Raw genomic sequence first — 27,172 nt, 5'->3', positions numbered from 1 at the left:
TGCTGATCTATGTAACTTGCCAAAGATACTGCAGGCCAGAGTTGCTGAGTCAGCAAGATTCAGCCTTGTTCGTGGACAAACGCATTTCTTTGTGATTAAATCATGTTAATGACAAAATGAATATTAAGATTAAAAATGAACGTGTTAAGAAAACCCGACTTGGTTGTTTGCAGAAGTAGAAACAACGGGCAGGATATTCGGGCGGGCGCGGTGGACGATTTCACGCTGGCCGGCCAATTAACGGTCAGCCAGCGTGAAAGGCGCGCTGAAAGGCTCAGCGCTGCCCGGGGTGGGGGAGGGGAGGAGGGCGAGCGCTGAAGTCTGCGCGTGCACGGGGGCAGGGGGAGGAGCGAGCACTGAAAGCTCCCTGAAGACACAGAGCCACCTCAGGGAGCGGAAGAATTTTAAAATCAGAAATAAAGATTCGGAAGTTCTGGAAAGAAAACGTCCCCGCGTAGGACTCGCACACATGAGCACATACATCATAAAAATTACGTCAAAACATTTTTATTCTTTTTTTAAATTAATGCCATCAACCTCATCCAGCCCATGGATGAGGTTTCCTCAAAAGTGGAAAAGCCGCCTGGTCAATTCGCCCGCCCGCCAACCGTAGGGTTGGACGGGCAGCGAAAAATACCGATTAATTGCTCGCTTAAAGGCCTTAATAGGCCTCTTAATTGTCAGCGGGCGCGCAGCCGGCTCTCGTCCGTGCACGCCGACCAAAATATCGCGCGGGGGTCTCCATGACGCCAGGGCACTCGCCTGACGTCACCATGCGTAATTTTACGCCCGGTCAGGTCGAGCTCATACCCGCCTGTGGGGTGTAAAACTCTGCCCAACGCTTTGGAGCCCAGTCAGCAGAGAACAGGCAATTAATGGATGATTAAAAATCGGCTGACAGAAAAAGGTGGCCCAGTGGGTCACGGCACTAGACAAACAAAGGGGAGGTTGTCAGTTCATCGCAAGCACTGAAATGGCACCAAAAAAAAATGCATGCTCTGCAGTAAATACACAGCTGGCTCACTTGTGTCCTTCCTGGTCTCCGTGTCCCACATTGTGTGGCTAAACCATTTTTTCGCTTGCTTATGGGGCGTGGGTGATGTAGGCAAGGCCAACATATGTTGTCCATCCCTTGAGAACAGTTAAGGGTCAACCACATTGCTGTGGGCCTGGAGTCACAGGTATGCCAGGCCAGGTGAGGGTGGAAGATTTCCTTCCCTAAAAGGGACATCAGAGAACCACACATTTCGTTTATGACAATCAATGAGCGTTCCATTACTGAGACTAGCTTTCAATTCCAGATCCTTTTAATTGAATTTAAACTCTACCCATCGCTGTGGTGACATTTGAACCTCTCTCCCCAGATTACTAGTCCTGTGACATTGCCACTATGCCACTGTCTCTGCATAATTTAATGCCCTCTGAACTATGACCAACTTTAAAAATAAGAAAAGAACCATCTGATCTATCAGCAGTGACGCAGCCGCTCATATCCCTCCAAGTTGCGCGTATCTCTGTCTGTTCATCATCGCTGGATCAACATCTTATGGATCACCACAAGATCTGCTGTAGCTTAAGGAGGCACCCCACCATCACCTTCTCCAAGCAACCAGGGATGGATAATAAACCCAGCCTTGCCAATATTGCCCATATTCAGAGTGCAAATAAAAATTCTGCCAGTAAGATGGTCAGTAACCAGAGGGCACAGATTTAAGGCAATTGGCAAAAGAATCAGAGCGGGGAGGCGAGGAGAATTCTTTTCACACAGCACGTTGTTGTGATCTGGAATGCACTGCCTGAAAGGGCGGTGGAAGGAAATTTAATAGTAACTTTGAAAAATGAATTAGGTAAGTGCTTGAAAAGGAGAAATAATCTTGCGGGGCTATGGGGGACAAGCAGGAAAGGCGGGGCAAGTGGAATAGTGTTTTCAAAGAGCCAGCACAGGCATAATGTACCAAATGGCCCCCTTATGCACTGTGAAATTCTATGCTTTGCCCCCTTGTAGTCAGTGTAGATAAGCTCAGCGTATCACTTTTCTAACTTAAGTATTGTTGGCAGTAGCCACCCATTGGTGTCCACTCCTATGTATTGGGTATTGGTGTAGGCATATTGCAGGCTTCACTGTGCCAGTCTAGGACATGTGTCATCCAACAGTACAAGCATTCCCACAGCAGGGGTATTAATCCGTTGCATAGTTTAACCTTCAGGAGAAGCTGGTCGCTTTCAGCAGCTTCGAGGGGCTTCAAATGCCAGATCCCGTCCTCAGTTTTTGCCACTTTATTTCCCGGCTAGTCAAACCACAATCTGCTGTTTGTGTAAATAAGCAGCTGCCACTCATCGAGCCAAAGCCAGCCAAACAGCCTCACTGACAACAGCTTTCCTGTTCAACTGCCTTCTCCTTGACATGCCACAGCCTGTGCCAAAGCTTGAGATCCCGGGTTAGCGGGAGGGCAAGAGAGCTGACTGCAGCACGTGGGTCTTGGGAGTGGGCAGAGGAGTTACTGAGTGTCCGATTCACACCCACCATTTTAATAGCGCACAAACGCAGCAAGAGTCCAACAGCCTGCTTCCTTTGCTGATTTTTCTGACATGGATCTTCCTGTACAAATTTGACCAACTTGGATCTTCCTGTGCTGATTTGTGTCATCTTGGACCTTGTCTCCGCAGATAAAGAGTGGAGAGAATGCAGCTAATATTGCGAACGAGCTGTCTCACCACACCAGAGGCCCCATTTATGCAGGTGATGTTAGCTCCTCTGTCAAACTGATGGAGCAGTTACTGGATATCCTCGATGCCCAGCTGCAGGCTCTGAGACCCAGCGACAAGGAGTCAGCGGGACGGAGTTACAACAAGGTTTGAGTAAATTTCCTTCATAGCGACTACTGTCATTACAGCTATAGCCAGCACATACAGGGCCTCCAGCTCAGGCATGGAGAGACAGAGAATGCAGAGCAAAGAGAGAGAGAAATGAAGAGTGAAGAAAGAGAGAGTGCAGAGCAGAGAGAGAGAGAGAGTGGTAGCAGACTGAAGAGAGAAAAAAAGAATGCAGACCGAGAGAGACAGAGAAAGAATACAGACTGGTGAGGGAGGGAGAGAGAGGGAATGGGACAGTAAACACAGATCATAGAGAGAAAAAACGCGGAACGGAGAGAGAGAGAATACAGACCGGGGAGACATTCCACCCCTCACCTTCCAAACGTCCCACCTCATTCCCACCCCAATGCATTGCACTCACCACATCCCATCAAATCCCATTCCATCCCATCCCACCTCATCCCATCACACCCTACCTAATCCCACCCCATCTATCCCGTCTCACCTCACCCTACCCCAGTCCTTCCTATTCAGTAAACAGACTAGGAGTTTAAAGGGATGGAGGGATGAAACGGAATGTGGAAGGCCAGCCGATACAGAGAGAGAGAGAGATGGAGAATGTATGTTAAGCTTGGAAACTGGGTTCACAGCAGCATTTTTTAAGAATTAGTTTCACAATGCACAAGTGTTTTGCTTTTTTTTGCACAGATTGTGTGGTGGGAGGTGGCTGCATCTGCAGAGGAAGAAAGCGGTTTCCAAACATGCTCCAAAAATAGCAGCAAAAACGATCCTACAGAAAAATATTATCAAAGTATTTATCTGTGGGGTTGTGAGGTATTTGGAGAGTAGAGGTTGACAATGTGGAGATAGGAGGAGTGAGTGAGTGGATAAAAAAAATGCCAAATGGAGGTCGATGTCAGCAAGCTTGAGACCATCGGCCTTGGACCCAAGGGGGGGTCCAATCAGAATATTTTCTAAATGGTGGAAAAAAGTGGGAGGAGCAAAAAAAATTGAGAGGTTTAAAAGCTCGGAGGCTGATACAGAAGCAATTGGAAAGGCTACCGGAACATTGACCCTTATCTCAAGGCGGGTGGATTACAAAGGTTGGGACGATATGCTTTAGCTCCTCAGGTTAGACCCCATCTAGACCACTGCGTTGAGTTTCGGACACTGTTTTCAGGGACTTTGTGTTCTTGGATACGGTGCAGCACAGATTTATCGGAATGATACTGGGAATTGGTGGGGGGAGGTTACTGTGAGGACAGGTTGCGTAAACGTGACATGTATTTCTCTTGAATACAGAAGATTGCAGAGGATCGATTCAAGTTTGAAGTGATAATAGCATTTAGCAAGGGGATTGGAGCACAGGAATAAGGAAGTCCTGCTACAATTGTACAGGGTTTTGGTGAGACCACATCTGGAGTAGTGCGCAATTTTGGCCTCCACATTTAAGAAAATATACATTTGTATAATGTGCGGTTTAAGCACATGGATTGCACAAAGATTAAAAAGCAAGACTCCTTTATTCCATTGGCATCAAAACTGTCTAAACTGTAAAGGTAAAGTATAACTCCAAGAAACAACTATTTATAAAGAATATTCACTGCTGATGCTCCAGGTCGCTGTCCTAGTTGGAGCCTCAGCTCCTCAATGCAACACTCGCCAGGTATGTTCAGACTTGTCCTGCTGCCCAGCTCCTGGCTGCAGTCATGCTCCTCTTTCTCTCCATGAGGCTTCTCAGACTCAGGGTGCTGCCAGTCAGCCGGACTAGGTCCCCTTCCTGGCTCTTCAGCCATATTCAGGGGCTTCACATTGCCCCAGGCTCCTGTCACACTGCCACTCAGAAGTTCTGGGTTTGTACTGGCTGCTTTCGCCCTTGCCTCACGGCATCTGGCTCCAGCCCTCAGCTTGTCAGAAACACTGCTCCCTACAGGGAGGGTCCCATAGGGGCCGACCAATTCCCCCACTCGGTATTCTCCCCCAGAATTGCCACCTGCTGCCGGAGGCCCCGCAATATTTGCATTGAATTCGCTACAGCAAAGGTTCACCAAATTGGTCCCTGGGGTGACAGGTTTGTCCTATGATGAGAGTCTGAATAAATTGAGCCTATACTCTCTGGAGTTTAGAAGAATGAGTCAATCTCATTGAAATACACAAGATTCTGAAGGGACTTGTTAGGGTAAATGCTGAGAGATTGTTTCCGCTGGTCGGTGAATCTAAAACATGAGGGGACTGTTAAATAAGGGGCCAACGATTTAGGACTGAGATGAGGAGAAATCACTTTACTCAAAGGGTTGTGAATCTTTGGAATTCTTTATGGCAGAGGATTGTGGAAGCTCCATCGTTGACTAAATTTAGGGCTGGGATAGACAGATTTTTGGCCCCTCAGCAAATCGATGGACATGGGGAGCGAGTGGGAAAGTGGAGCTGAAACCCAACATCAGCCATGGTCATACTGAATGGTGGAGCAGGCTCAATGGGCCATATGTTCTACTCCTGTTCCGAATTTCTTGTGTACGATCAGGCGGGTAATGACAATCTATTTCCTCTGGTTGGGCACGGTGGGGAGGAGTGCAGAACAAGGGGGCACAATCTTAAAATTAGAGCAAGGCCAGTCAAGCAGCAAGCACTTTTTCACACAGAGTGTATTAGAAATCTGGAACCTCTGTTTCCCAAAAGGCCGAGGATACTAGGGGACAATTGGAGCTTTCAATATTGAGATTAACAGATTTTACTTTGGTAAGGGAATCAAGGGATATGGAGTAAGGTGGGATAATGGGATTAAGGGACATGGTCTAATGGAATGGTGAAGCAATCTTGAGGGCCTGTATGACCTCCTCCTGTTCCCAGTGCTCCAGTGCAGATTTAAAAGGAAGGCACTGCCCATGTACATGGGCCACTGCCCACATACATAGGGCACTGCCCACATACATAGGGCACTGTCACTGTATTTGGGGCAAACGAGACTTCAGGACATTGAAGATTTAGAGGAGGAGAGAAGCTGCTTAACAGTCACTCCCAATAGTGGGATCTTCCTCTGCACACGTGTAAATGTTTGATATCTTCTGATACTAAGTGACATATGCTGTGTTTTGTTTTTCTCTCTCCCAATGGCCACAGATTCAAAGACGGGAGAGGACCTGCAGAGCATACATAGAGGTACGTGAGTGTCTGTGTGAACGTATTGGTGTTCGTGTTTGATTCATGCAATCTTCCCGTTTGCCGGATATGTATTCTTAATCTCTTCTCTGCCTCTACCTTTCCAGTCTGGCTGTCTTCCTCTCCCTCTCTTTAATTCCGCCTAAAAAGTCAGCTGGCATAGAAGTTGGTGGCTTAAAGACGCACTCTAAAGCTTTCGTAAAGTTTTTAAATGGAATTTGAGCGTCGCTGGCTAGGCCAGCATTTATTGCCCATCCCTAATTGCCCTTGAGAAGGTGGTGGTGAGCCACCATCTTGAATCGCTGCAGTCCATGTGGTGTAGGTACACCCACAGTGCTGTTAGGGAGGGAGTTTCAGGATTTTGACCCAGCGACAGTGAAGGAACAGCGATATATTTCCAAGTCAGGGTGGTGAGTGACTTGGAGGGGAACCTGCAGGTGGCGGTGTTCCCATGGTATCTACTGCTTTTGTCCTTCGAGATGGTAGAGGTCACGGGTTTGTAAGGCGCTGTCTAAGGAGCCTCGGTGAATTGTTGCAGTGCCATCTTGTAGGTGGGTTACACTGCTGCCTCTGTGTGTCAGTGGTGGATGGGTCTAATCCAGGTTAGCGTGTCAGGGATTAGGACAGACTGGGCTCGTGTGCCCTAAATTGAGGCAGACTGTGATCTCAACAACACCTTTGAGATTATTCATTAATTCCTGGAGACTTCAAGGCAATCCCGGAGGGGTTGGCAACCCCACCCTGGTGTCCCCAATATGAATAGAGATGTGATTTGCTTCCAGGCTGTGGTACAGACTGTGGATAACCTGCTGAGACCAGAGGCTCTGGAATCCTGGAAAGATATGAACACCACGGAGCAGGTTCACACGGCAACCATGTTACTGGACATCTTGGAGGAGGGGGCCTTTCTGCTGGCGGATAACCTCAAGGTGCCAGCTAGAGTCAACACCACCACGCAGAATGTCGGTAAGTATTGACGGTGGTGGTGGTGGGGGGGGGGAGGAGTCGGGGGGGTGGGGAGTTGGGTGGGGGTGCAGTGTGGGGGGGGGTCGTGAGTGGGGGGTTGAGTGGGTGGGCAGTAGGGGGTGGCTGGTGGCAGTAACTGACTGGAAACCTGCTCAGAAGCCTTGGGTCTTTAATGAGATGTATCCCATAATTTAATCCATCAAACCTTCATTCCCTGTAGTCTTGAGCTAATTCACTGACAGAGTGAGAAATAACATGGGGGATTGGTTAGTAACATGTTAAAAGTCTTTCGCATAGAATACAAGCCCTTAGGTGTAGGTCTAATTCTACCACCCACGTTCTGTGCAGTCAAGCCAAGACGTACTAACATGCAGCTACTGGGCCCTGCTTTCCAGCCCAGTGACCCTCTATCTGGATGACCCTGTAGCTCATTGGCCCTCGTCAGAGATGGCCCCACTGCCTCCCTATCATAGACTGTCCTGCCAACCCAGCGAACCTCTCTCAGACCATCCCTCTTGGTGCACAGACCTTCTGCTTCAATGGCTCCCCCAGGTAACTTATCCCAAAACTCTATTGCTCTTTGGGTGAAGATATTCCAATCCTTCCTATGTCTAACTGCCTAAATTGTGGCCTCTGGGAATCAAGTTCTTCACTATAAATAATAGGTTCCTTTGGTCAATGTGACAATTCCCTTCGAGAATAATAAAAACTTAAGCCTTAAGTCTTTTGATCTTTGCTTCCAAAACCAATACAATTGCTCAGCCTTCCTCCTTGTCTTCTATCCCTCACTTCTCCCAGATATCTTTCCAATTCCTTACAATCCTCATCATTTTCTTCCTCTTCTGACCATAAAAGAGCACCCTTCATCTTCTTCTCACTGGGTCCCCTTGTTTCCTGTTTTACCTTTTCCAAGCTACTCCAACATGCTGTTGCTGCCACTGAAGCATTCACAACTCCTTGTTCGAGTGCTACCACTCCACGTACTTACTTGCCCAATGCACCAAGCCTGCCAAAGCCAACTGTGACACTCTGTGCCTTACCACCCTGTTTTATCCTCTTTAAATCCCTTGTCAGCTTCAACGCTGTTGCCCGTTCCATGGTCTTCGTCTCCCTGTCCCTATGCTCCGAGCTCTCTCGATTCCCTCCCATGTGTCTCAACGCAATCACTACACCTCCAGCTCCGACCCCGCCTTGAGGTTTCCTTCAGCTGGACAATGGGCAGGATTTTCCAGCCCCACCCGCCACCGGGATCAACCTCCAAAAGCTAATGGCCCTTTGGCTGGGGCTGCCAAATATCCCGTGACGGTTCCCGCAACAACGAGGCCAGAAAATCCCAGACAATGTCAGCAAAACCCAAAACCATTGTTCTCAGTGCATGACTTTTAATCCATCGAACATCCCTTACCTGTTCTCTTGGGCTAATTCACTGACCGAGTGAGAAATAACACGGGAGATTGGTTAGTAATATGTGAAAAGCCTCTTGCATAGTATACATTTTCCTGAGGTGTCAAACTTCACGCTTGCTGTGTGACTTTGTTGCTAAGAGATCATCAAACACAATATCGTTACTGCTCCGCCTGCCTGGTGTCTCTCTGTATACATCACCAGCCCTAGTGTTCCTCGGTGTACATCACACAGTCTGTCCCGCCAGCCCAGTGTCCTGTGTACATCACACACAGTCTGTCCCACCATCTGTAGATGTATTTACCTCCTCTCATTACAGACCCTGTTCGCACATTACATCCTGCCTGGGCTCAGATTAATCTGGTGCCACCGTCTGTTGGTATAATTGAGATCTGAAGGCTGATTCAAACCTGAATTCTCATCTGTGTATTGATACAGGAAGCGAGAAACATTGTCCTGTTTCCAATGAATATGAAATCAGTGCTAACTACAAACACTTTTCTCTTCCCTCTCTCCTGCCATATTTTGCTTTCTATCTCACACTATCTGTCTCAACCTTTCTACTTTCTGTTCTCTGTACCTCTTTGGGCTTTTTATTCACCTGTCTCTTATTACATCATTTTTTTCTGTTCTTGCCCCTCTTATGTCCTCTTTGTTGTGTCCCGGCTGCTCACTCTTGTTCCCCCTTTGTTTGTCGGTCATGTTTCTTGTTACGTGTCTCATTGTTTCTCTCTGCCTCTCACTTTATCATGCCCAATTATTGTATTTCCAATTCTATCTTCCTCCTCTCCTCTCCCTGCTTTCTCCTCTCTCCTTCCCCTCTCCTCCTGCTTTTTTTTTTCCTCGCCCCCTCTTTTCTTGCTTTCTTCTCTCCTCACTTGGTCTCTCTATTTGCCTCTTCTTCCCCTTCTATCCTTTACTCTGTCCCATGCTTTCCCCCTCCCATTCCCTTCCACCATCCCTCCTTGTCTTCTCTCTCTTTCCCCCTCCCCCACAGTGTTTGAAGTCTGTGTGCTCAATACTGAAGAGCAGGTAAAGGAGCTGACATTTCCAAATGGCTATCTGACAGAAAGCTTTATCCAGATCTCCCCGAATACCATCAAACAGAACAGCCGCAACGGTAAGTGTGAGCGCCATTCAGACTATTAAACTCCTTTGCTTCTAAAGTGCACTGGGTGAATGAGGGGGCCATTCAGGCTGACAACACACATTCCCCAATTATTTCCTCCAACACCATTGCTCTATCTGAGCAAGGATCTTCATACAGCTGGGCATCCAGAAATGGATCTCATTCAGGACAGTATATACGTTTGATCTTTTTATCTGAGTGGGATCCTGTACCTTTGAGGGATCCTTCTGACTTTGTCAGTGTTATCTGATCACTTAACTGGTGCGTTAACAGTAACATTGAGAGAACCTTCTTTCTGTTCCCAACCCCCACCTCACAAATCCTGTTTTTTTATATACATTTATTCATGGGATGTGGGTGTCACTGGCTGGGCCAGCAGTTATTGCCCTTGTTCAGAGGGCATTTCAGAGTCAACCACATTGCTGTGGGTCTGGAGTCACATGTAGGCCAGACCAGAGGTAAGGATGGCAGATTTCCTTAATTTGTTTTTATGACGAACAGCAATGGTTATTCCAGATTTTTTTTATTGAATTCAAGTTCAACCATCAGCTATGATGGGATTACCAGTCCAGCAACAATACCACTATGCCACCACCTCCCCTTGACTGTTAAAGCAAGTCCCTGCCATGTGGCTACAGATTCCCTCCATTCTCTGTCAATATAAACCAAGACAGCTATGATCCTTATATAAACAGGCGATCCTCAGTTGTGATATCATTGATGCTCTCACCACAGATGCACGCAGAGCAGCAAACGCAACGTGGGGCCAGTCAACAGGTAGTCACGGCAACAGGCCGCCCCAGCAACGGACAGTCCCCAGTGGGCAGCCCCAGGTCCTGGCAACAGGGAGTACCAGGTCCCAGCAACAGTTGGCCCGAGAAACCGGTAGTCATGGCAATGGGCAGTCCTTGGCCCCAGCAACAGGCAGTCCCAGGACCTGATAAGGGGTCGACACGGCAATAGGCACTCAGCAACAGGCAGTCCCAAGTCCAGCAACAGACAGTCCCGGGACTTGACAAGGGGCCATCACGGCAACAGGCACTCACAGCAACAGGCAGTCCCAGGACCTGACAAGGGGTCGACACGGCAACAGGCACTCACAGCAACAGGCAGTCCCGGGACCTGACAAGGGGCCATCACGGCAACAGACACTCACAGCAACAGGCTGTCCCAGGTTCAGCAACAGGCAGTCACAGGAACGGGTTGTCACTTGTACTCCATCAAGAGTTAACTTGGGAGTTAGTCACCAGAATGATAATAGGGCTAAATGGGTTAAATTGCCTAAATTTACACATGTTCCCTTGATGATTAAGAGATAAGTTATTAAAGCATTTGATGAGTTAGATGGAGGTAAACTATTTCCAATGGCGGGAGAGTCCAGAACAAGGGGGCATAACCTCAAAGTTAGAGCTAAGCTGCTCAGCAGTGATGCCAGGAAGCACTTACTCACACAAAGGGAAATCTGGAACTCTCTTCCCAAAAATTCTGTTGAGGCTGGGAGGCAATTGCAGCTTTCAAGACTGAGAGTTAGGGTATCAAGGGGTATGGTGCAAAGGTAGGAAAATGGAATGGTGGAACAGATCAGCCAGGATCTCACTCAATTAAGTTGGATTACATAGACTATACAGCACAGAAACAGGCCATTTGGTCCAACTAGTCCATGCTGGTGTTAATGCTCCACTCAAGCCTCCTCCCATCTTTCTCAACTAAATCTACCATCGTAACCCTCTATTTCCTTCTCCCTCATATTACTCCTTCCTTTGTCGAGTTTCCCCTGAAATGCATCTATACTATTCGCTTCAACCACTCCCGAGCGAGTTCCAAATTCTCACCACTCTCTGGGTAAAGAAGTTCCTTTTGAACTCCCTGCTGGATTTCTCGGTGACTGTCTTATATGGATGGCCTCTAGTTATACTCTTCCCCACAAGGAGAAACATTCTCTCTGTATCCATTCGATCAAAACCTTTCATCATTTTAAAGATCTGTTAGGTCACCCTTCGACCTTCCTTATCAGGAGAAATGACAGAACAAGCTTGAGGTGCTGAATGGCCTCCTCCTGTTTCTACAAGGGATAAAAACCCGGGTAAGGGACATTTACATTCACTGGGTGTCAATGTAAATGAGCGGGTCAAGGACTCACTGGGTAGGAAAGAGATTCAGAGAAAAGTCCTTAAGCTCATATAAGTCACACTCGACCAGCCTAGACTCATTGCATCCTAGAGGGTTGAAATGAAGAGTTGCTGATGCTTGCTGTTGTTCTTTGCAGGGGTTGTGAAGGTGGTGTTAATCCTGTACAACAACCTGGGCCAGTTTCTGTCGACGGAGAATGCCACGGTGAGGATGGGCGCGGACGTCAGTAGCCAGAGCACCTCCATCGTCGTCAACTCTCAGATCATCGCCGCTTCCATCAACAAGGAGTCGAGCCGGGTCTTCCTCACCGAGCCGGTGATCTTCACCCTGCAGCACCTCGATGTACGTATCACAGGGGCTCACCAGGGGGCAGCTTAGAGCTGTCAGGCCGACACTGGCCCTTTGCCCAGGTCACCCAGCCACTCCATCAGTTACCGTTTGTCGTGATTTTTATTCATTCTTTCACACAGCATGGGTGTCGTTAGCTAGGCCAGCATGTGTTGCCCATCCCTAATTACCCTTGAGAAGGTGGTGGTGAGCCGCCTTCTTGAACCGCTGCAGTCCATGTGGGGTAGGTACACCCACAGTGCTGTTAGGAAAGGAGTTCCAGGATTTTGACCCAGCGACCGTGAAGGATTGGTGATATATTTCCAAGTTAGGATGGTGAGTGACTTGGAGGCGGACTTCCAGGTGGTGGTGTTCCCATGTGGTGTCTGCAGCCCTTGTCCTTCGAGATCATAGAGGCCGTGGGTTTGGACGGTGCTGTCGAAGGAGCCTTGGTGAGTTGCTGCAGTGCATCTTGCAGCTCAGTGATCCTGCGGGATTAATTCAACCTTGCTGCCAACATGGAATTCTTTTGGGTCACACCCAGCGATTCCGCACTTCCAATTTTCTACTGATGGGCTCATTGGGCACTCGGCACTCCAGGCTCAATTTTCCGATCTGTTGCTCCCAGTGAGTGAGGACTCACATTGGGAACAGATGCTGGCTGAATGAACCACCACATCCCTGCTAGCTGGAGTGTTCCCGTTGGGAAAGTTGTCTTTCTGGATATTAAAATATCGCAGGAGCGGGCGATATTGTACGGTTGGGATGGCGGAGTGGGGGGCAGGGGGGGTTACCTAGCCTGTCAACCCAGCTGTGAAGGTGATGTTAGCAGCAGGCTGGAGGCTCAGGCGTTAGTTTAACATGAGGGGTTAGTGAATCCATTTAACCCGCACTGCATATTTTAAGTATCATTATTGTGTATTCCACAAGCGCTCAAAGCCACTTCAGTATAGAAAGAACTTGCATTCATATAGCACCCTTCACATCCTCAGGATGCCTCAAAGCACTGAACAGCCAATAAAGCACTTTTGTTATCAGTTTTTCCGACCCAAATGCAGCAGCCAACCTTTTGCACAGCAAGATCGCACAAACATTTGAACGTTGGGTCGAACGACCAGTTAATCTCTTTATGGCCTGACCGGTTGAGGGAGGAATACCGGCCAGGAGAACTTCCCCACTCCTCTTTGAAATGGGAATGCTTTATTTCTGCCCAAGAGGGCAGACGGGGCATCAATTTATTGCCTCGTCCAAAAGACGGCACAACAGCGCAGCACTGAAGTATCAGCCCAGAGTTTGTGCTCGAGGCTCTGGAGTGGAACTTGAGCCAACAGGCTTCTGACTCAGAGGCAAGAATGTTCGCACTGGCATTAAACACATTGTACTAATGCTACACTGGTGCAGCCATCTCCAGACACGCAGGTCTCATGCAGCCAGGCACAACACTGAAGGAAATTTGTCGATTTCCTTTAGACAAGTTAGGAACTAGTTGGAAGCAGTTCAGAGATGGTTAACTGGATTTGGAGGGACATCTTATAAGGAAAGATTGGACAGGGTAGACTTGAATCCACTGGAGTTTAGAAGAGTAAGAGGCAACTTGATTGAAACATATCAGACCCTGAGGGGTCTTGACAGGGTAGATGTGAAGAGGATGTTTCCTCTTGTGGGAGAATTTAAAACTAGGGGTCACTGTTCAAAAATAAGGGGTCGCCCATTTAAGACAGAGATGAGGAGAATTTTTTTCTCTCAGAGGGTCGTGAGTCTTTGAAACTCTCTTCCTCAAAAGGCGGTGGAAGCAGAGTCTTTGAATATTTTTAAGGCAACGATAGAATGATTCTTGATTAACAAGGGGGTGAAAGGTTATCGGAGGATAAGCGGGAATGTGGAGTTGAGGTTACAATCAGATCAGCCATGATTTATTGAATGGCGGAGCAGGCTCAAGCTCCTAATTCTATGTTCGTATGTTCAGAACTAGCGGAACCCGTCCAATATAAAATCTGCTTAAATCAAATACAGACCACACTTCAGCACTGACAACAGATTGATCATATGGACTTCAAAGTCTTTTTAGATATTGTATTGTATTATTATTTGACAGAATGAGCAGTATTAAGGGAAGGGGCATTGCTGCACCAAATATGTAGAGATATTGTGCAACACTCTAGTTTGAGTCAGTTGGTAGCGCTCACATCTCTGGCACACAATCTAGGCTGACAGTTCAGTGCAGTAGTGCACGAGAGCTGCTCTGTCGGAGTTGATGTCTTTCAGCTGAGTCGGCTGCTCTGGTGGACATAAACGATCGCTTGGCGTGATTTGAAGAGTACAAACAAGTCACCAGGTATCATGGCTAAAATTCACCCCTCAACCAATTTAAATTCACTGCTTACTCATCACCTCGCTGTTTATGGGAGCTTGCTGTGCACAAAGTAGCTGCTACATTTGTCTACATAACAACAGTGACTACACTTAAAAATTCATTGGCTGTGGAGAACTTTAGCCTATCCTAGGAATATGAAACACTCTGGAAATGTAAGTTCTTCCCTCTTGGCACATCATTCTATTATCCAACCTATTTCTTCTCCATTTCTCTGGCTGAAGGCAGGTCCGACCCACAGCACCACAGCCTCCACCACAAGGAGGCAGATCCTGAATCCACCCCAGCCACAACAGGGATCAAACCCCCTGCAGTTGGATATATGCGCTACTCAAATTCCAGCCTCTTGTGCATCCCCAATTATAATCGCTCCTCCATTGGTGGCCGAGCCTTCAGTTACCTGGGCCCCAAGCTCTGGAATTCCCTCCCTACACCTCTCCACCTCGTTTTCCTCCTCTAAGATGCTTCTTAAAGCCTACTTCTCTATCCAAGCTTTTGGTCATCTGACCTAATATCTCCTTATGTGGCTCGGTGTCAAATTTTGTTTATAGTGCTCCTGTGAAGGCCCCTTGGAGCATTTCATTGCGATAAAGGCACTATGTAGATACAAGTTGTTGTTGTCGTTGGCTATATTCATAATGAGCACATCTTCAATCAGCACATCTTACACTGGCAGTGAATAGGGAAGATGTTTCAGCCTATAGGATTCTATGGGATGGAGGGAGTGGGAAGGGGTGACAGCCTATTGAATTCTATAGGATGGAGTAAATGGGAAAGGGTGACAGCCTCTGGGATTCTTTAGGATGAATTGAGTGGGAAGGGGTGACAGCCTCTGGGATTCTTTAGGATGGAGTGAGTGGGAAGGGGTGATAGCCTCTGGGATTCTATAGGAAGGAGTGACTGGGAAGGGGTTTGGCCCATGCTGGAGTTGTCTGCATTTCTTTATCCTGCCCAGGATTTAAATGATATCTTTCTCTTTCAGTCAAAAAATCATTTCAATGCAAACTGCTCCTTCTGGAATTACTCGGAGAGAACCATGATGGGATTTTGGTCCACACAAGGCTGTCGACTGATTGAAAGCAACAGAACTCACACCGCCTGTGCGTGCAGTCACCTCACCAACTTTGCAGTGCTCATGGCTCACAAGGAGATTCTGGTAAGTGGCTCTGTGACATTTGAACTTTTTTTTTTAATTTATTCTTTCACGGGACGTGGGCATCCTACCCACCTACCCACCCACCCACCTCACATACCTACCCACCTCACCTACCTACCTACCTCACCCACCTCACCTACCTACCCACCTCACCTACCTCACCCAACTCACCTACCTACCCACCTCACCTACCTACCCACCTCACCTGCCTCACCTACCTACCCACCTCACCTACCTCACCTACCTACCGACCTCACCTACCTCACCCAACTCACCTACCTACCCATCTACCCACCTCACCTACCTACCCACCTCACCTACCTCACCTACCTACCCATCTCACCTACCTACCCACCTCACCTACCTACCCACCTCACCTACCTACCCACCTTACCTACCAACCCACCTCACCTGCTTCACCTACCTCACCCACCTCACCTACCTACCCACCTCACCTACCTCACCCAACTCACCTACCTACCCATCTACCCACCTCACCTACCTACCCACCTCACCCAACTCACCTACCTACCCATCTACCCACCTCACCTACCTACCCACCTCACCTGCCTCACCTACCTACCCACCTCACCTACCTCACCCACCTTACCTACCTACCCACCTCACCTACCTACCCACCTCACCTACCTACCCACCTCACCTGCCTCACGTACCTACCCACCTCACCTGCCTCACCTACCTACTCACCTCACCTACCTACCCACCTCATCCACCTCACCTACCTACCCACCTTACCTACCTCACTCTACTACCCACCTCATCCACCTCACGCACTTATCCACATAACCACCTCACCCACATACCCACCTCAGCCACCTCACCCACCTCAGCCACCTGCCCACCTATCCACCTACCCAACTACCCACTTCACCCACCTACCTATTTATCCACTCACCCATTCACTTACCCATTCGCTAACCCTCAGACTGGACCTGTAAACTTACCGTACAGCAGCTAGTGCTGTAAAAAAGGGGGCATCTTCCTCCGACTCTACTCCACTCCAGCGGAGTTCCTCAAGGGAAGCTTTGCTGCTCATTTCCCAGACAGCCGGGATCAGAAGGCCCTGGGAGAACTGCACAGCAGCGTTGAGTTGGGGAATCTTCAAACGCAGCGGCAATCCGACTGTCACTGCCGCTGCCCAGAAAATTCGGGCCATTATCTGGTCATTATCACACTGATGTTTCTGAGAATTTGTTGGGGGTAAGTTAACTGCCATTTCCTACATTACGCCAAAAGTACTTCATTTGGGACTTAGGAACATAGGGAATAGGAGCAGCAGTAGGCTATTTGGCCCCTCGAGCCTGCTTCACCATTCCACTGGATCATAGCTGATCTGCTACCTCAATGCCGTTTTCCTGCAATATCCCCGTATCCCATTTTTCGGCCAGCACAGACACGATGGGCCAAATGGCCTCTGTCTGTGCTGTAAATTTTTCTACATTTTCTAAATACTTGAAATGGAGGAATGTGCAGGGATGTAGGGAGACGGCAAGGGCATGGCAGTACATGAATTGTTCCTTAGAAGAGCCAGCACGGCCATGATGGGCCGAATGGCCTTCTCCTGTGCTGTAATAATTCTATTCCTTGATATCTTTAATGTGAAAAAATCTACCGATCTCTGTCTTGAATATATTCAATGGCTGAGCCTCTGGGGCAGAGCATTCCAAACATTCACTGCCCTCTGAGCATAGACATTTCTCCTCATCTCCGTCCTAAACGACCTAGCTTTTATTCTGAGAATGTGTCCCTGAGGTCACAAAAAAAAGTGTCTTTTTTCTAACCTTCTGCTCTTCCTATCATTAAAGGAGAGCCAAAGCATTTTCCGGTAACAATCCCGAGGTCAAACATTCTGTCGACACTCATTGTCAAACACAAAGAATGTCTACCATGGCAACGTAATAGGGTGTGACCCAGGGAACCACAATCTCGCAGAGCCGGGCATTCAAGAAAGGGGGAATAGAAGGGAGAAAATGGGCCTTAAACAAAAGGCTGTATTCAGATAGTGGATCTTTCCCTGGTGAATATATTCATAGGCACTGTCTCCACTAACTCCTCTTTCTTGTACCTGTTTATTGCACCCATGTTGTAAGAGGTGACCGAGTTGGTATTGTTGATCGAGTTATTCAGTAGACACTTCTCAGGTGGAAAACTTTATAGTTTATTTACAAAGGTATTCAGCAGCAACTACACTGAGCTTCACTTCAAACCCTATCTGTACGCTACTAACTACAGAGGTAGCCCGTGCTACTCTCCTATTGGGTACTACAGATCATGTGATCTTCCTTAACGAGCATTCTTCTTAAAGATATATTACACATTAAATAAAACCATAATCACCACAACCCAGATTGCTAGGGGTCTCACACCCACACAGCTTAGAGAGGACATTGTTTGTCTGGTGAGGTAAAGTAAGGCTGTGGAGGCTTGTGTGGAACATAACCACCAGCATAGGCCAGCAGGGCCAAATGGCCTCTTTCTGTGACACATGAAATTCTATGTAGATTTTGAACTTTCTTTCTTGAGCAGCTGAAAACAGCCAAGGCTTTCTGCCCAGGTGCTTGACAGCAGTTGCAGCTCGGTGACATTCCTGTCACAAAACCAGAATTCATGAACAGGCCAGCTGACAACGGGAGGGACAATATTCCCGGTCCATGCCCTTTGACAGAACCAAAAATAGGGTCTGCAAATAGTGTTAGAAAGGGATTGTGCAGTGGGAGGGGATGAAATATGTACATTAAACACAGTGAAGACCTACCAGAGCAGTAATGGCTGCCTGATGCAATTAACCATCTCAGTTCAATGGAGGGAAGCACTGATTAATCAGATTGAAGAAAAAATGATGGTTTGGCATTTTGGGAAAGGCCATTTGTCAGACACTGAGCAGTTGAGAGGGTCTAAACTCAAGTAAACATGTTTCACTCTCTCTGGTAACCTAATTCACTCACTCTCTCTGATAATATGTCTCATTCTCTCTAATAACCTGTTTCACCCTCTCTCTGAAAAACTGTTTCACTCTGTCAGATAACCTGTTTCACTCTCTCTGATAACCTGTTTCACTCTCTCTGATAACCTGTTTCACTCTCTCTGATAACCTGTTTCACCCTCTCTCTGAAAAACTGTTTCACTCTGTCAGATAACCTGTTTCACTCTCTCTCTGATAACCTGTTTCACTCTCTCTCTGATAACCTGTCTCACTCTCTCTGATAACCTGTTTCACTCTCTCTCTGATAACCTGTTTCACTCTCTCTCTGATAACCTGTTTCACTCTCTCTCTGATAACCTGTCTCACTCTCTCTGATAACCTGTTTCACTCTCTCTGATAACCTGTTTAACTCTCTCTGATAACCTGTGTCACTCTCTGATAACTTGTTTCACTCTCTCTCTGATAACCTGTCTCTCTCTCTCTGATAACCTGTTTCACTCTCTCTGATAACCTGTTTCACTCTCTCTGATAACCTGTTTCACTCTCTCTCTCTCTGATAACCTGTTTCACTCTCTCTGATAACATGTTTCACTCTCTCTCTGATAACCTGTTTCACTCTCTCTCTGATAACTTGTTTCACTGTCTCTCTGATAACCTGTTTCACTCTCTCTTTGATAACCTGTTTCACTCTCTCTCTGATAACCTGTCTCACTCTCTGATAACCTGTTTCACTCTCTCTGATAACCTGTTTCACTCTCTCTCTCTCTGATAACATGTTTCACTCTCTCTCTGATAACCTGTTTCACTCTCTCTGATAACCTGTTTCACTCTCTCTGATAACCTGTTTCACTCTCTCTCTCTCTGATAACCTGTTTCACTCTCTCTGATAACCTGTTTCACTCTCTCTCTCTCTGATAGCATGTTTCACTCTCTCTCTGATAACCTGTTTCACTCTCTCTGATAACCTGTTTCACTCTCTCTCTGATAACCTGTTTCACTCTCTCTGATAACATGTTTCACTCTCTCTCTGATAACATGTTTCACTCTCTCTGATAACCTGTTTCACTCTCTCTCTGATAACCTGTTTCACTCTCTCTCTGATAACCTGTTTCACTCTCTCTGATAACCTGTTTCACTCTCTCTCTGATAACCTGTTTCACTCTCTCTCTGATAACCTGTTTCACCCTCTCTGATAACCTGTTTCACTCTCTCTGATAACCTGTTTCACTCTCTCTGTGATAACCTGTTTCACTCTCTCTGATAAACTGTTCCACTCTCTCTGATAAACTGTTTCACTCACTCAGCTAACCTGTTTATATCTCCCTGATAACCTATTTCATTTTATCTCTGATCACCTGTTTCCATCTCTCACTGATAAACTGTTTCACTCTCTGTCTGATAACCTGTTTTTCTGCCTCATATAACCTTTTTGACACTCTCTGACAGCATGTTTCACTCTCGCGCAGGTTACCTGTTCCACTCTCACTCATTACCTGTTTCACTCTCTCCGATAACCTGTTTCACTCTCTCTGACAACCTGTTTAACTCTGACAACCTGTTTCACTCTCTCTGATAACCTGTTTCACTCTCTCTCTGATAACCTGTTTAACTCTCTCTGATAACCTGTTTCACTCTCTCTGATAACCTGTTTCACTCTCTCTCATAACCTGTTTAACTCTCTCTGACAACCTGTTTCACTCTCTCTCTGATAACCTGTTTCACTCTCTCTGATAACCTGTCTCACACTCTCTGATAACCTGTTTCACTCTCTCTCTGATAACCTGTTTCACTCTCTCTCTGATAACCTGTTTCACTCTCTCTCTGATAACCTGTTTCACTCTCTCTGATAACCTGTCTCACACTCTCTGATAACCAGTTTCACTCTCTCTCTGATAACCTGTTTCACTCTCTCTCTGATAACCTGTTTCACTCTCTCTCTGATAACCTGTCTCACCCTCTCTCTGAAAACCTGTTTCACTCTCTCTCTGATAACCGGTTTCACTCTCTCTCTGATAACCTGTTTCACTCTCTCTCTGATAACCTGTCTCACACTCTCTGATAACCTGTTTCACTCTCTCTCTGATAACCTGTTTCACTCTCTCTGATAACCTGTTTAACTCTCTCTGATAACCTGTTTCACTCTCTCTCTGATAACCTGTTTCACTCTCTCTCTGATAACCTGTTTCACTCTCCCTCTGATAACCTGTCTCACTGTCTCTCTGATAACCTGTTTCACTCTCTCTGATAACCTGTTTCACTCTCTCTCTGATAACCTGTCTCACTCTCTGATAACCTGTTTCACTCTCTCTGATAACCTGTTTCACTCTCTCTCTCTCTGATAACCTGTTTCACTCTCTCTGATAACCTGTTTCACTCTCTCTCTCTCTGATAACCTGTTTCACTCTCTCTGATAACCTGTTTCACTCTCTCTCTCTCTGATAACCTGTTTCACTCTCTCTCTCTCTGATAACCTGTTTCACTCTCTCTGATAACATGTTTCACTCTCTCTCTGATAACCTGTTTCACTCTCTCTCTCTCTGATAACCTGTTTCACTCTCTCTGATAACATGTTTCACTCTCTCTCTGATAACCTGTTTCACTCTCTCTCTCTCTCTGATAACCTGTTTCACTCTCTCTGATAACCTGTTTCACTCTCTCTCTCTCTGATAACCTGTTTCACTCTCTCTGATAACCTGTTTCACTCTCTCTCTGATAACCTGTTTCACTCTCTCTGATAACCTGTTTCACTCTCTCTGATAACCTGTTTCACTCTCTCTCTGATAACCTGTTTCACTCTCTCTGATAACCTGTTTCACTCTCTCTCTGATAACCTGTCTCACTCTCTCTCTGATAACCTGTTTCACTCTCTCTCTGATAACCTGTTTCACTCTCTCTCTGATAACCTGTCTCACTCTCTCTCTGATAACCTGTTTCACTCTCTCTGATAACCTGTTTCACTCTCTCTGATAACCTGTTTCACTCTCTCTGATAACATGTTTCACTCTCTCTGATAACATGTTTCACTCTCTCTCTCTCTGATAACCTGTTTCACTCTCTCTGATAACATGTTTCACTCTCTCTCTGATAACCTGTTTCACTCTCTCTGATAACCTGTTTCACTCTCTCTCTGATAACCTGTTTCACTCTCTCTCTGATAACCTGTTTCACTCTCTCTCTGATAACCTGTTTCACTCTCTCTCCGATAACCTGTTTCACTCTCTCTCTGATAACCTGTTTCACTCTCTCTCTGATAACCTGTTTCACTCTCTCTGATAACATGTTTCACTCTCTCTCTCTCTGATAACCTGTTTCACTCTCTCTGATAACATGTTTCACTCTCTCTCTGATAACATGTTTCACTCTCTCTCTCTCTGATAACCTGTTTCACTCTCTCTGATAACCTGTTTCACTCTCTCTGATAACATGTTTCACTCTCTCTCTGATAACCTGTTTCACTCTCTCTCTCTCTGATAACCTGTTTCACTCTCTCTGATAACCTGTTTCACTCTCTCTCTCTCTCTCTGATAACCTGTTTCACTCTCTCTGATAACTTGTTTCACTCCCTCTCTCTCTGATAACCTGTTTCACTCTCTCTCTGATAACATGTTTCACTCTCTCTCTGATAACTTGTTTCACTCTCTCTGATAACCTGTTTCACTCTCTCTGATAACATGTTTCACTCTCTCTGATAACCTGTTTCACTCTCTCTCTGATAAACTGTTCCACTCTCTCTGATAACCTGTTTCACTCACTCAGCTAACCTGTTTATATCTCTCTGATAACCTATTTCATTTTATCTCTGATCACCTGTTTCCATCTCTCACTGATAAACTGTTTCGCTCTCTGTCTGATAACCTGTTTTTCTGCCTCATATAACCTTTTTGACACTCTCTGACAGCATGTTTCACTCTCGCGCAGGTTACCTGTTCCACTCTCACTCATTACCTGTTTCACTCTCTCCGATAACCTGTTTCACTCCTTCTCTGATAACCTGTTTAACTCTCTCTGACAACCTGTTTAACTCTCTCCCTGATAACCTGTTTAACTCTCTCTGACAACCTGTTTTACTCTCTCCCTGATAACCTGTTTAACGCTCTCTGACAACCTGTTTTACTCTCTCCCTGATAACCTGTTTAACTCTCTCTGACAACCTGTTTTACTCTCTCTCTGATAACCTGTTTAACTCTCTCTGACAACCTGTTTCACTCTCTCTCTGATAACCTGTCTCACACACTCTGATAACATGTTTCACTCTGTCTCTGACAACCTGTTTTACTCTCTCTCTGTTAACCTGTTTTACTCTCTCTCTGATAACCTGTTTCAGTCTCTCTCTGATAACCTGTCTCACACACTCTGATAACCTGTTTCAGTCTCCCACTGATAACTTGTTTCACTCTCTCTCTGACAACCTGTTTCACTCTCTCTGATAACCTGTTTCACTCTCTCTCTGATAACCTGTTTCACTCTCTCTCTGACAACCTGTCTCACTCTCTCTGACAACCTGTCTCACTCTCTCTGATAACCTGTTTCACTCTCTCTCTGATAACCTGTTTCACTCTCTCTCTGATAACCTGTTTCACTCTCTCTGATAACCTGTTTCACTCTCTCTCTCTCTGATAACCTGTTTCTCTCTCTCTCTGATAACCTGTTTCACTCTCTCTCTGATAACCTGTCTCACTCTCTCTGATAACCTGTCTCACTCTCTCTGATAACCTGTCTCACTCTCTCTGATAACCTGTTTCACTCTCTCTCTGATAACCTGTTTCACTCTCTCTGATAACCTGTTTCACTCTCTCTCTGATAACCTGTTTCACTCTCTCTCTGATAACCTGTTTCACTCTCTCTCTGATAACCTGTTTCACTCTCTCTGATAACCTGTCTCACTCTCTCTGATAACCTGTTTCACTCTCTCTCTGATAACCTGTTTCACTCTCTCTCTCTGATAACCTGTGTCACTCTCTCTGATAACCTGTGTCACTCTCTCTGATAACCTGTGTCACTCTCTCTGATGACCCTGTCTGTTGAGCTGTTCTTTCACTTTTCTGAGTTGCTCACATTCTCGTGTATGGCCAGCATCTTCTGTTTCGGTCTCTTTCTTCCCTGTCTTGCCTCTCTTCCCACTTCCCCCAGCCTCTCACTGCCTCATCACTTCCCTCAAACTTTACTTCGTTAATGCTTTTAATTTCCTTGGTGCTTTTTTCTACTTGACTCAGATGATCTGCTTTATCATCCAGCTGAGTGGTTAAAAATTCCGATTCTCAGCCAAAACATTGCTGGCTCAGGCCTCCTGGACCTGAGAACAAATCCTGGGGAACATGGTGCTGAGGGAATGCTGTACTCTCAGAGGTGCTGTCTTTCACATGAGGCTTTGAACTAAAGGCCCCACCTGATCTCTCAAATGAACATGGAAGGTTCCCTGCTACTCTTTCAATCCAAGCCCTGGTGTGTTCTCTCCAGTGTCCTGGCCAATATTTATCCTTCAGTCAACATCACTAAAACTAAATGCCCTGCTCATTATCAAACTGCTTTTTTTGGGAGCTTGTTGTGTGGAAATTGGCTAATTCGTTTCCTATATTACAACAGTGACTACACTTCAAAATTATGTTAGCTGTAAAGCACTCTATATACCCTGTCATGGTCAAAGGAGCAATTCTTGTCTTTCTTTATTATCCAACTGAAACTTTTGCTCTTATGCTTTGTATATTTCCTCCCCACACACATTTTCTCTGGATCCCTTATTTTTCAGTTTCTGATGCAGGGTCTATGGTCCACTCCCTCCACTGCCACTCCACTGCTCTCCTCTCTCTCCACTGCCACTCCACTGCTCTCCTCTCTCTCCACTGCCACTCCACTGCTCTCCTCTCCCTCCACTGCCACTCCACTGCTCTCCTCTCTCTCCACTGCCACTCCACTGCTCTCCACTCTCCCCACTGCCAATCCTCTGCTTTCCTCTCACTCCACTGCCACTCCACTGCTCTCCTCTCCCCACTGCCACTCCACTGCTCTCCTCTCCCCACTGCCACTCCACTGCTCTCCTCTCTCTCCACTGCTCTCTTCTCTCTCCACTGCCACTCCACTGCTCTCCACTCTCCCCACTGCCACTCCACTGCTCTCCACTCTCCCCACTGCCACTCCACTGCTCTCCTCTCTCCCCACTGCCACTCCTCTGCTCTCCTCTCTCCCCACTGCCACTCCTCTGCTTTCCTCTCACTCCACTGCCACTCCACTGCTCTCCTCTCTCCCCACTGCCACTCCACTGCACTCCTCTCTTTCCAATGCTCTCTTCTCTCTCCACTGCCACTCCACTGCTCTCCTCTCTCTCCACTGCCACTCCGCTCTCTCCTCTCCTCTCCACTGCCACTCCCCTGTTCTATTCTCTCTCCACTGCTCTCCTCTCTCTCCACTGCCACTCCGCTCTCTCCTCTCCTCTCCACTGCCACTCCACTGCTATCCTCTCTCATCACTGCCACTCCCCTGCTCTCTTCTCTCTCCACTGCCACTCCACTGCTCTCCTCTCTCTCCACTGCTATCCTCTCTCATCACTGCCACTCCCCTGCTCTCCTCTCTCTCCACTGCCACTCCACTGCTGTCCACTCTCCCCTCTGCCTCTCCACTGCTCTCCTCTCTCTCCACTGCCACTCCAATGCTCTCCACTCTCCCCTCTGCCACTCCACTCCTCTCCACTCTCTCCACTACTAGTCCACTGCTCTCCTCTCTCTCCACTTCTCCCACCCACCCTGACTCTCCCTCTTTCTGGTTTCAGCACTTGCAGCCTGTCAGCTTCTTGAGTTCCACTGTACTTGAGAGCAAAAGGGAAGCAGTAAGTGACCTCCCTGACCAGCAGTCGACTCTCTGAGCCAAGATGCTCGGCAGGTCACGCCACGCACGCTGACCCGTGGCATGGCGACCCGTCAGCCTAGAGCGAGCCCCTGTGTTGGCAGAGACATTCAAACTTCAGCCCTTGTAGCAATTAGTAGCCTTACCGACTGGAGAAGAAAGGATGAAGAGGGTGAAAGATTGCCTCAGGTTAGGCAGGATCCCTCGATAGGTCCCCGTTCGGAATTAGTAATGATTCAGCGTCAATGCGGGAGGGAGAGGAAAGGTCAGGGGGTGACCCAATTTGAAAGGCCCACAGCTTCCTGAATCCTGCAGAATAGCAATAATTCAGTCTCAAATCTGACTGATTCTCAACTAAATTGAACCGAGGTGACCCCAGAACATGTATCGACACAAGAAATCATTTGCAATTCGAAGTCGGTGAAAACCAAGGTCAAGTTTGTAAGTAAATTTTCCATATATTTTGGGAGATGTCTGTCACTTTTCCAAATTGCACCAGTTTCTCTGGCTGCTCCCCTCCTGTGCCAACCTAGCAGAATATGGGAGTGTTAAGTAAAATTGCCTTTGGGAGATGGGTTACATTTACTGCCCAGCCTGGGGGAGTTAAGAGTTCACACGCAGGCCAGATCAGGCACTCTTTCCTGAAGATCATTAAGTAGCTAGTTGGATTTTGCTGTCCAAGGACATTGAGCTATAAATTGCCTGAGTTATAGACTTTCATTTCAGACATTGCCATAGTGGGATTTGATCTCAGGGTTGCTAGACCAGTACCAGAACCTCTAAGTTATCCATTGCAGATTAAATTTTTCTTAAATCTGTTGACGGGATTTGGGCGTCGCGTTGCTTGGCTAGGCCAGCACTTATTGCCCATCCCTGCGGACCTGGAGTCACATGTAGGCCAGACCGGGTAAGGACAGCAGATTTCCTTCCCTAAAGGGTGTTAGTAACCAGATGGGTATTTATGACAAGCGGCAATGGTTTCATGGTCACCTTTAGATGTTTGACTCCAGATTTTTATTGAATTCAAATTCCACCATCTGCCGTGGTGGGATTCAAGCTCAGGTCCCCAGAGCATTACCCTGGGTCCCTGGATTACCAGTCCAGTGACAATACCACTACACCACCTGCCCATCCTAGCTGCTGGGCCCGAGTCTCCAGCAGTGGGGGCCAGCCTATCTTTGGCTCCTGAAGGTGCTTTGGTCCCTTTTCATCACCTGGATTTGAACTGCTTTCCCTTGTCAGAAGCAGTTGGTCTGGTCTCTCATTCATCCACACCCCCATGAGCCACCCTAGAATAATGAATTGGCTTCAATTACCCCAGGGTCCATGGTGTGAACTGACGCAGGGCGATGGCCTTTCAATACGCTGAGATCACAGATTCACGCTCGTTGTTTGTAAACCCAGGCCACCCTAACCTAACCAACAGTCAGAGAGCAACTTTACTTGAGTGCAGGAGCATGTTCTGTGCTCACTGATGAGTTGTGCGCGGTGTGAACTGAGGATGTTGAGAAATGAAATAAGGGATCCGGAAATGAGCTCATCACTTTATACACTCCCTTCTTTACTTTCCACAAGGTTGTGACAGCTTTAAACAGGAACGAGGCGGCCTTGTGGTGCAGAGGGTGGTATTCTTCGTCTCTGAGCTAGAAGCGCTGGGTTCGAGTCCCACTCCAGGACTTGGGTTCATGAGGCAGCAAAGTGGGTTGAATGTCAACTTCTAAATCATTCCAACGCACGCCAATGGCGGGTGATAAAAGTGAGAGAGATTCCTGGTCAGCCATGTGATGGAAAAAAACATCGAAACCTCTCCCATCACTATCCATAGCTCCAGACTACAATGTGTCTGTACAAGTGAATCTTGCCACAGCAACTCGGACTCCTTGGGGGCTAGGTTGGCCGGATGGTCAGTGTGGGTCAGATTTGTGCCAACAGCAT

General features: G+C 47.1%; 1 protein-coding gene across 1 annotated transcript in view; it reads left to right on the top strand.

Annotated features, from left to right (window-relative positions):
• LOC144668756 (adhesion G protein-coupled receptor L1-like) overlaps window positions 1–27,172 on the top strand; it is a 153,445-nt gene that overhangs the window by 46,444 nt on the left and 79,829 nt on the right. Inside the window, exons 4-9 of the mRNA XM_078531087.1 lie at window positions 2,668–2,853; window positions 5,935–5,973; window positions 6,756–6,939; window positions 9,341–9,463; window positions 11,739–11,944; window positions 15,283–15,456. Of these exons, the coding sequence (XP_078387213.1) occupies window positions 2,668–2,853; window positions 5,935–5,973; window positions 6,756–6,939; window positions 9,341–9,463; window positions 11,739–11,944; window positions 15,283–15,456 (912 nt within the window). The remainder of the gene's footprint in view (window positions 1–2,667; window positions 2,854–5,934; window positions 5,974–6,755; window positions 6,940–9,340; window positions 9,464–11,738; window positions 11,945–15,282; window positions 15,457–27,172) is intronic.

Source organism: Cetorhinus maximus, chromosome 28 (genome assembly GCF_964194155.1).
Source record: "Cetorhinus maximus chromosome 28, sCetMax3.hap1.1, whole genome shotgun sequence".
In the NCBI taxonomy this organism is placed as follows: Eukaryota; Metazoa; Chordata; class Chondrichthyes; order Lamniformes; family Cetorhinidae; genus Cetorhinus; species Cetorhinus maximus.
This window is presented reverse-complemented; position numbering and strand designations above follow the sequence as displayed.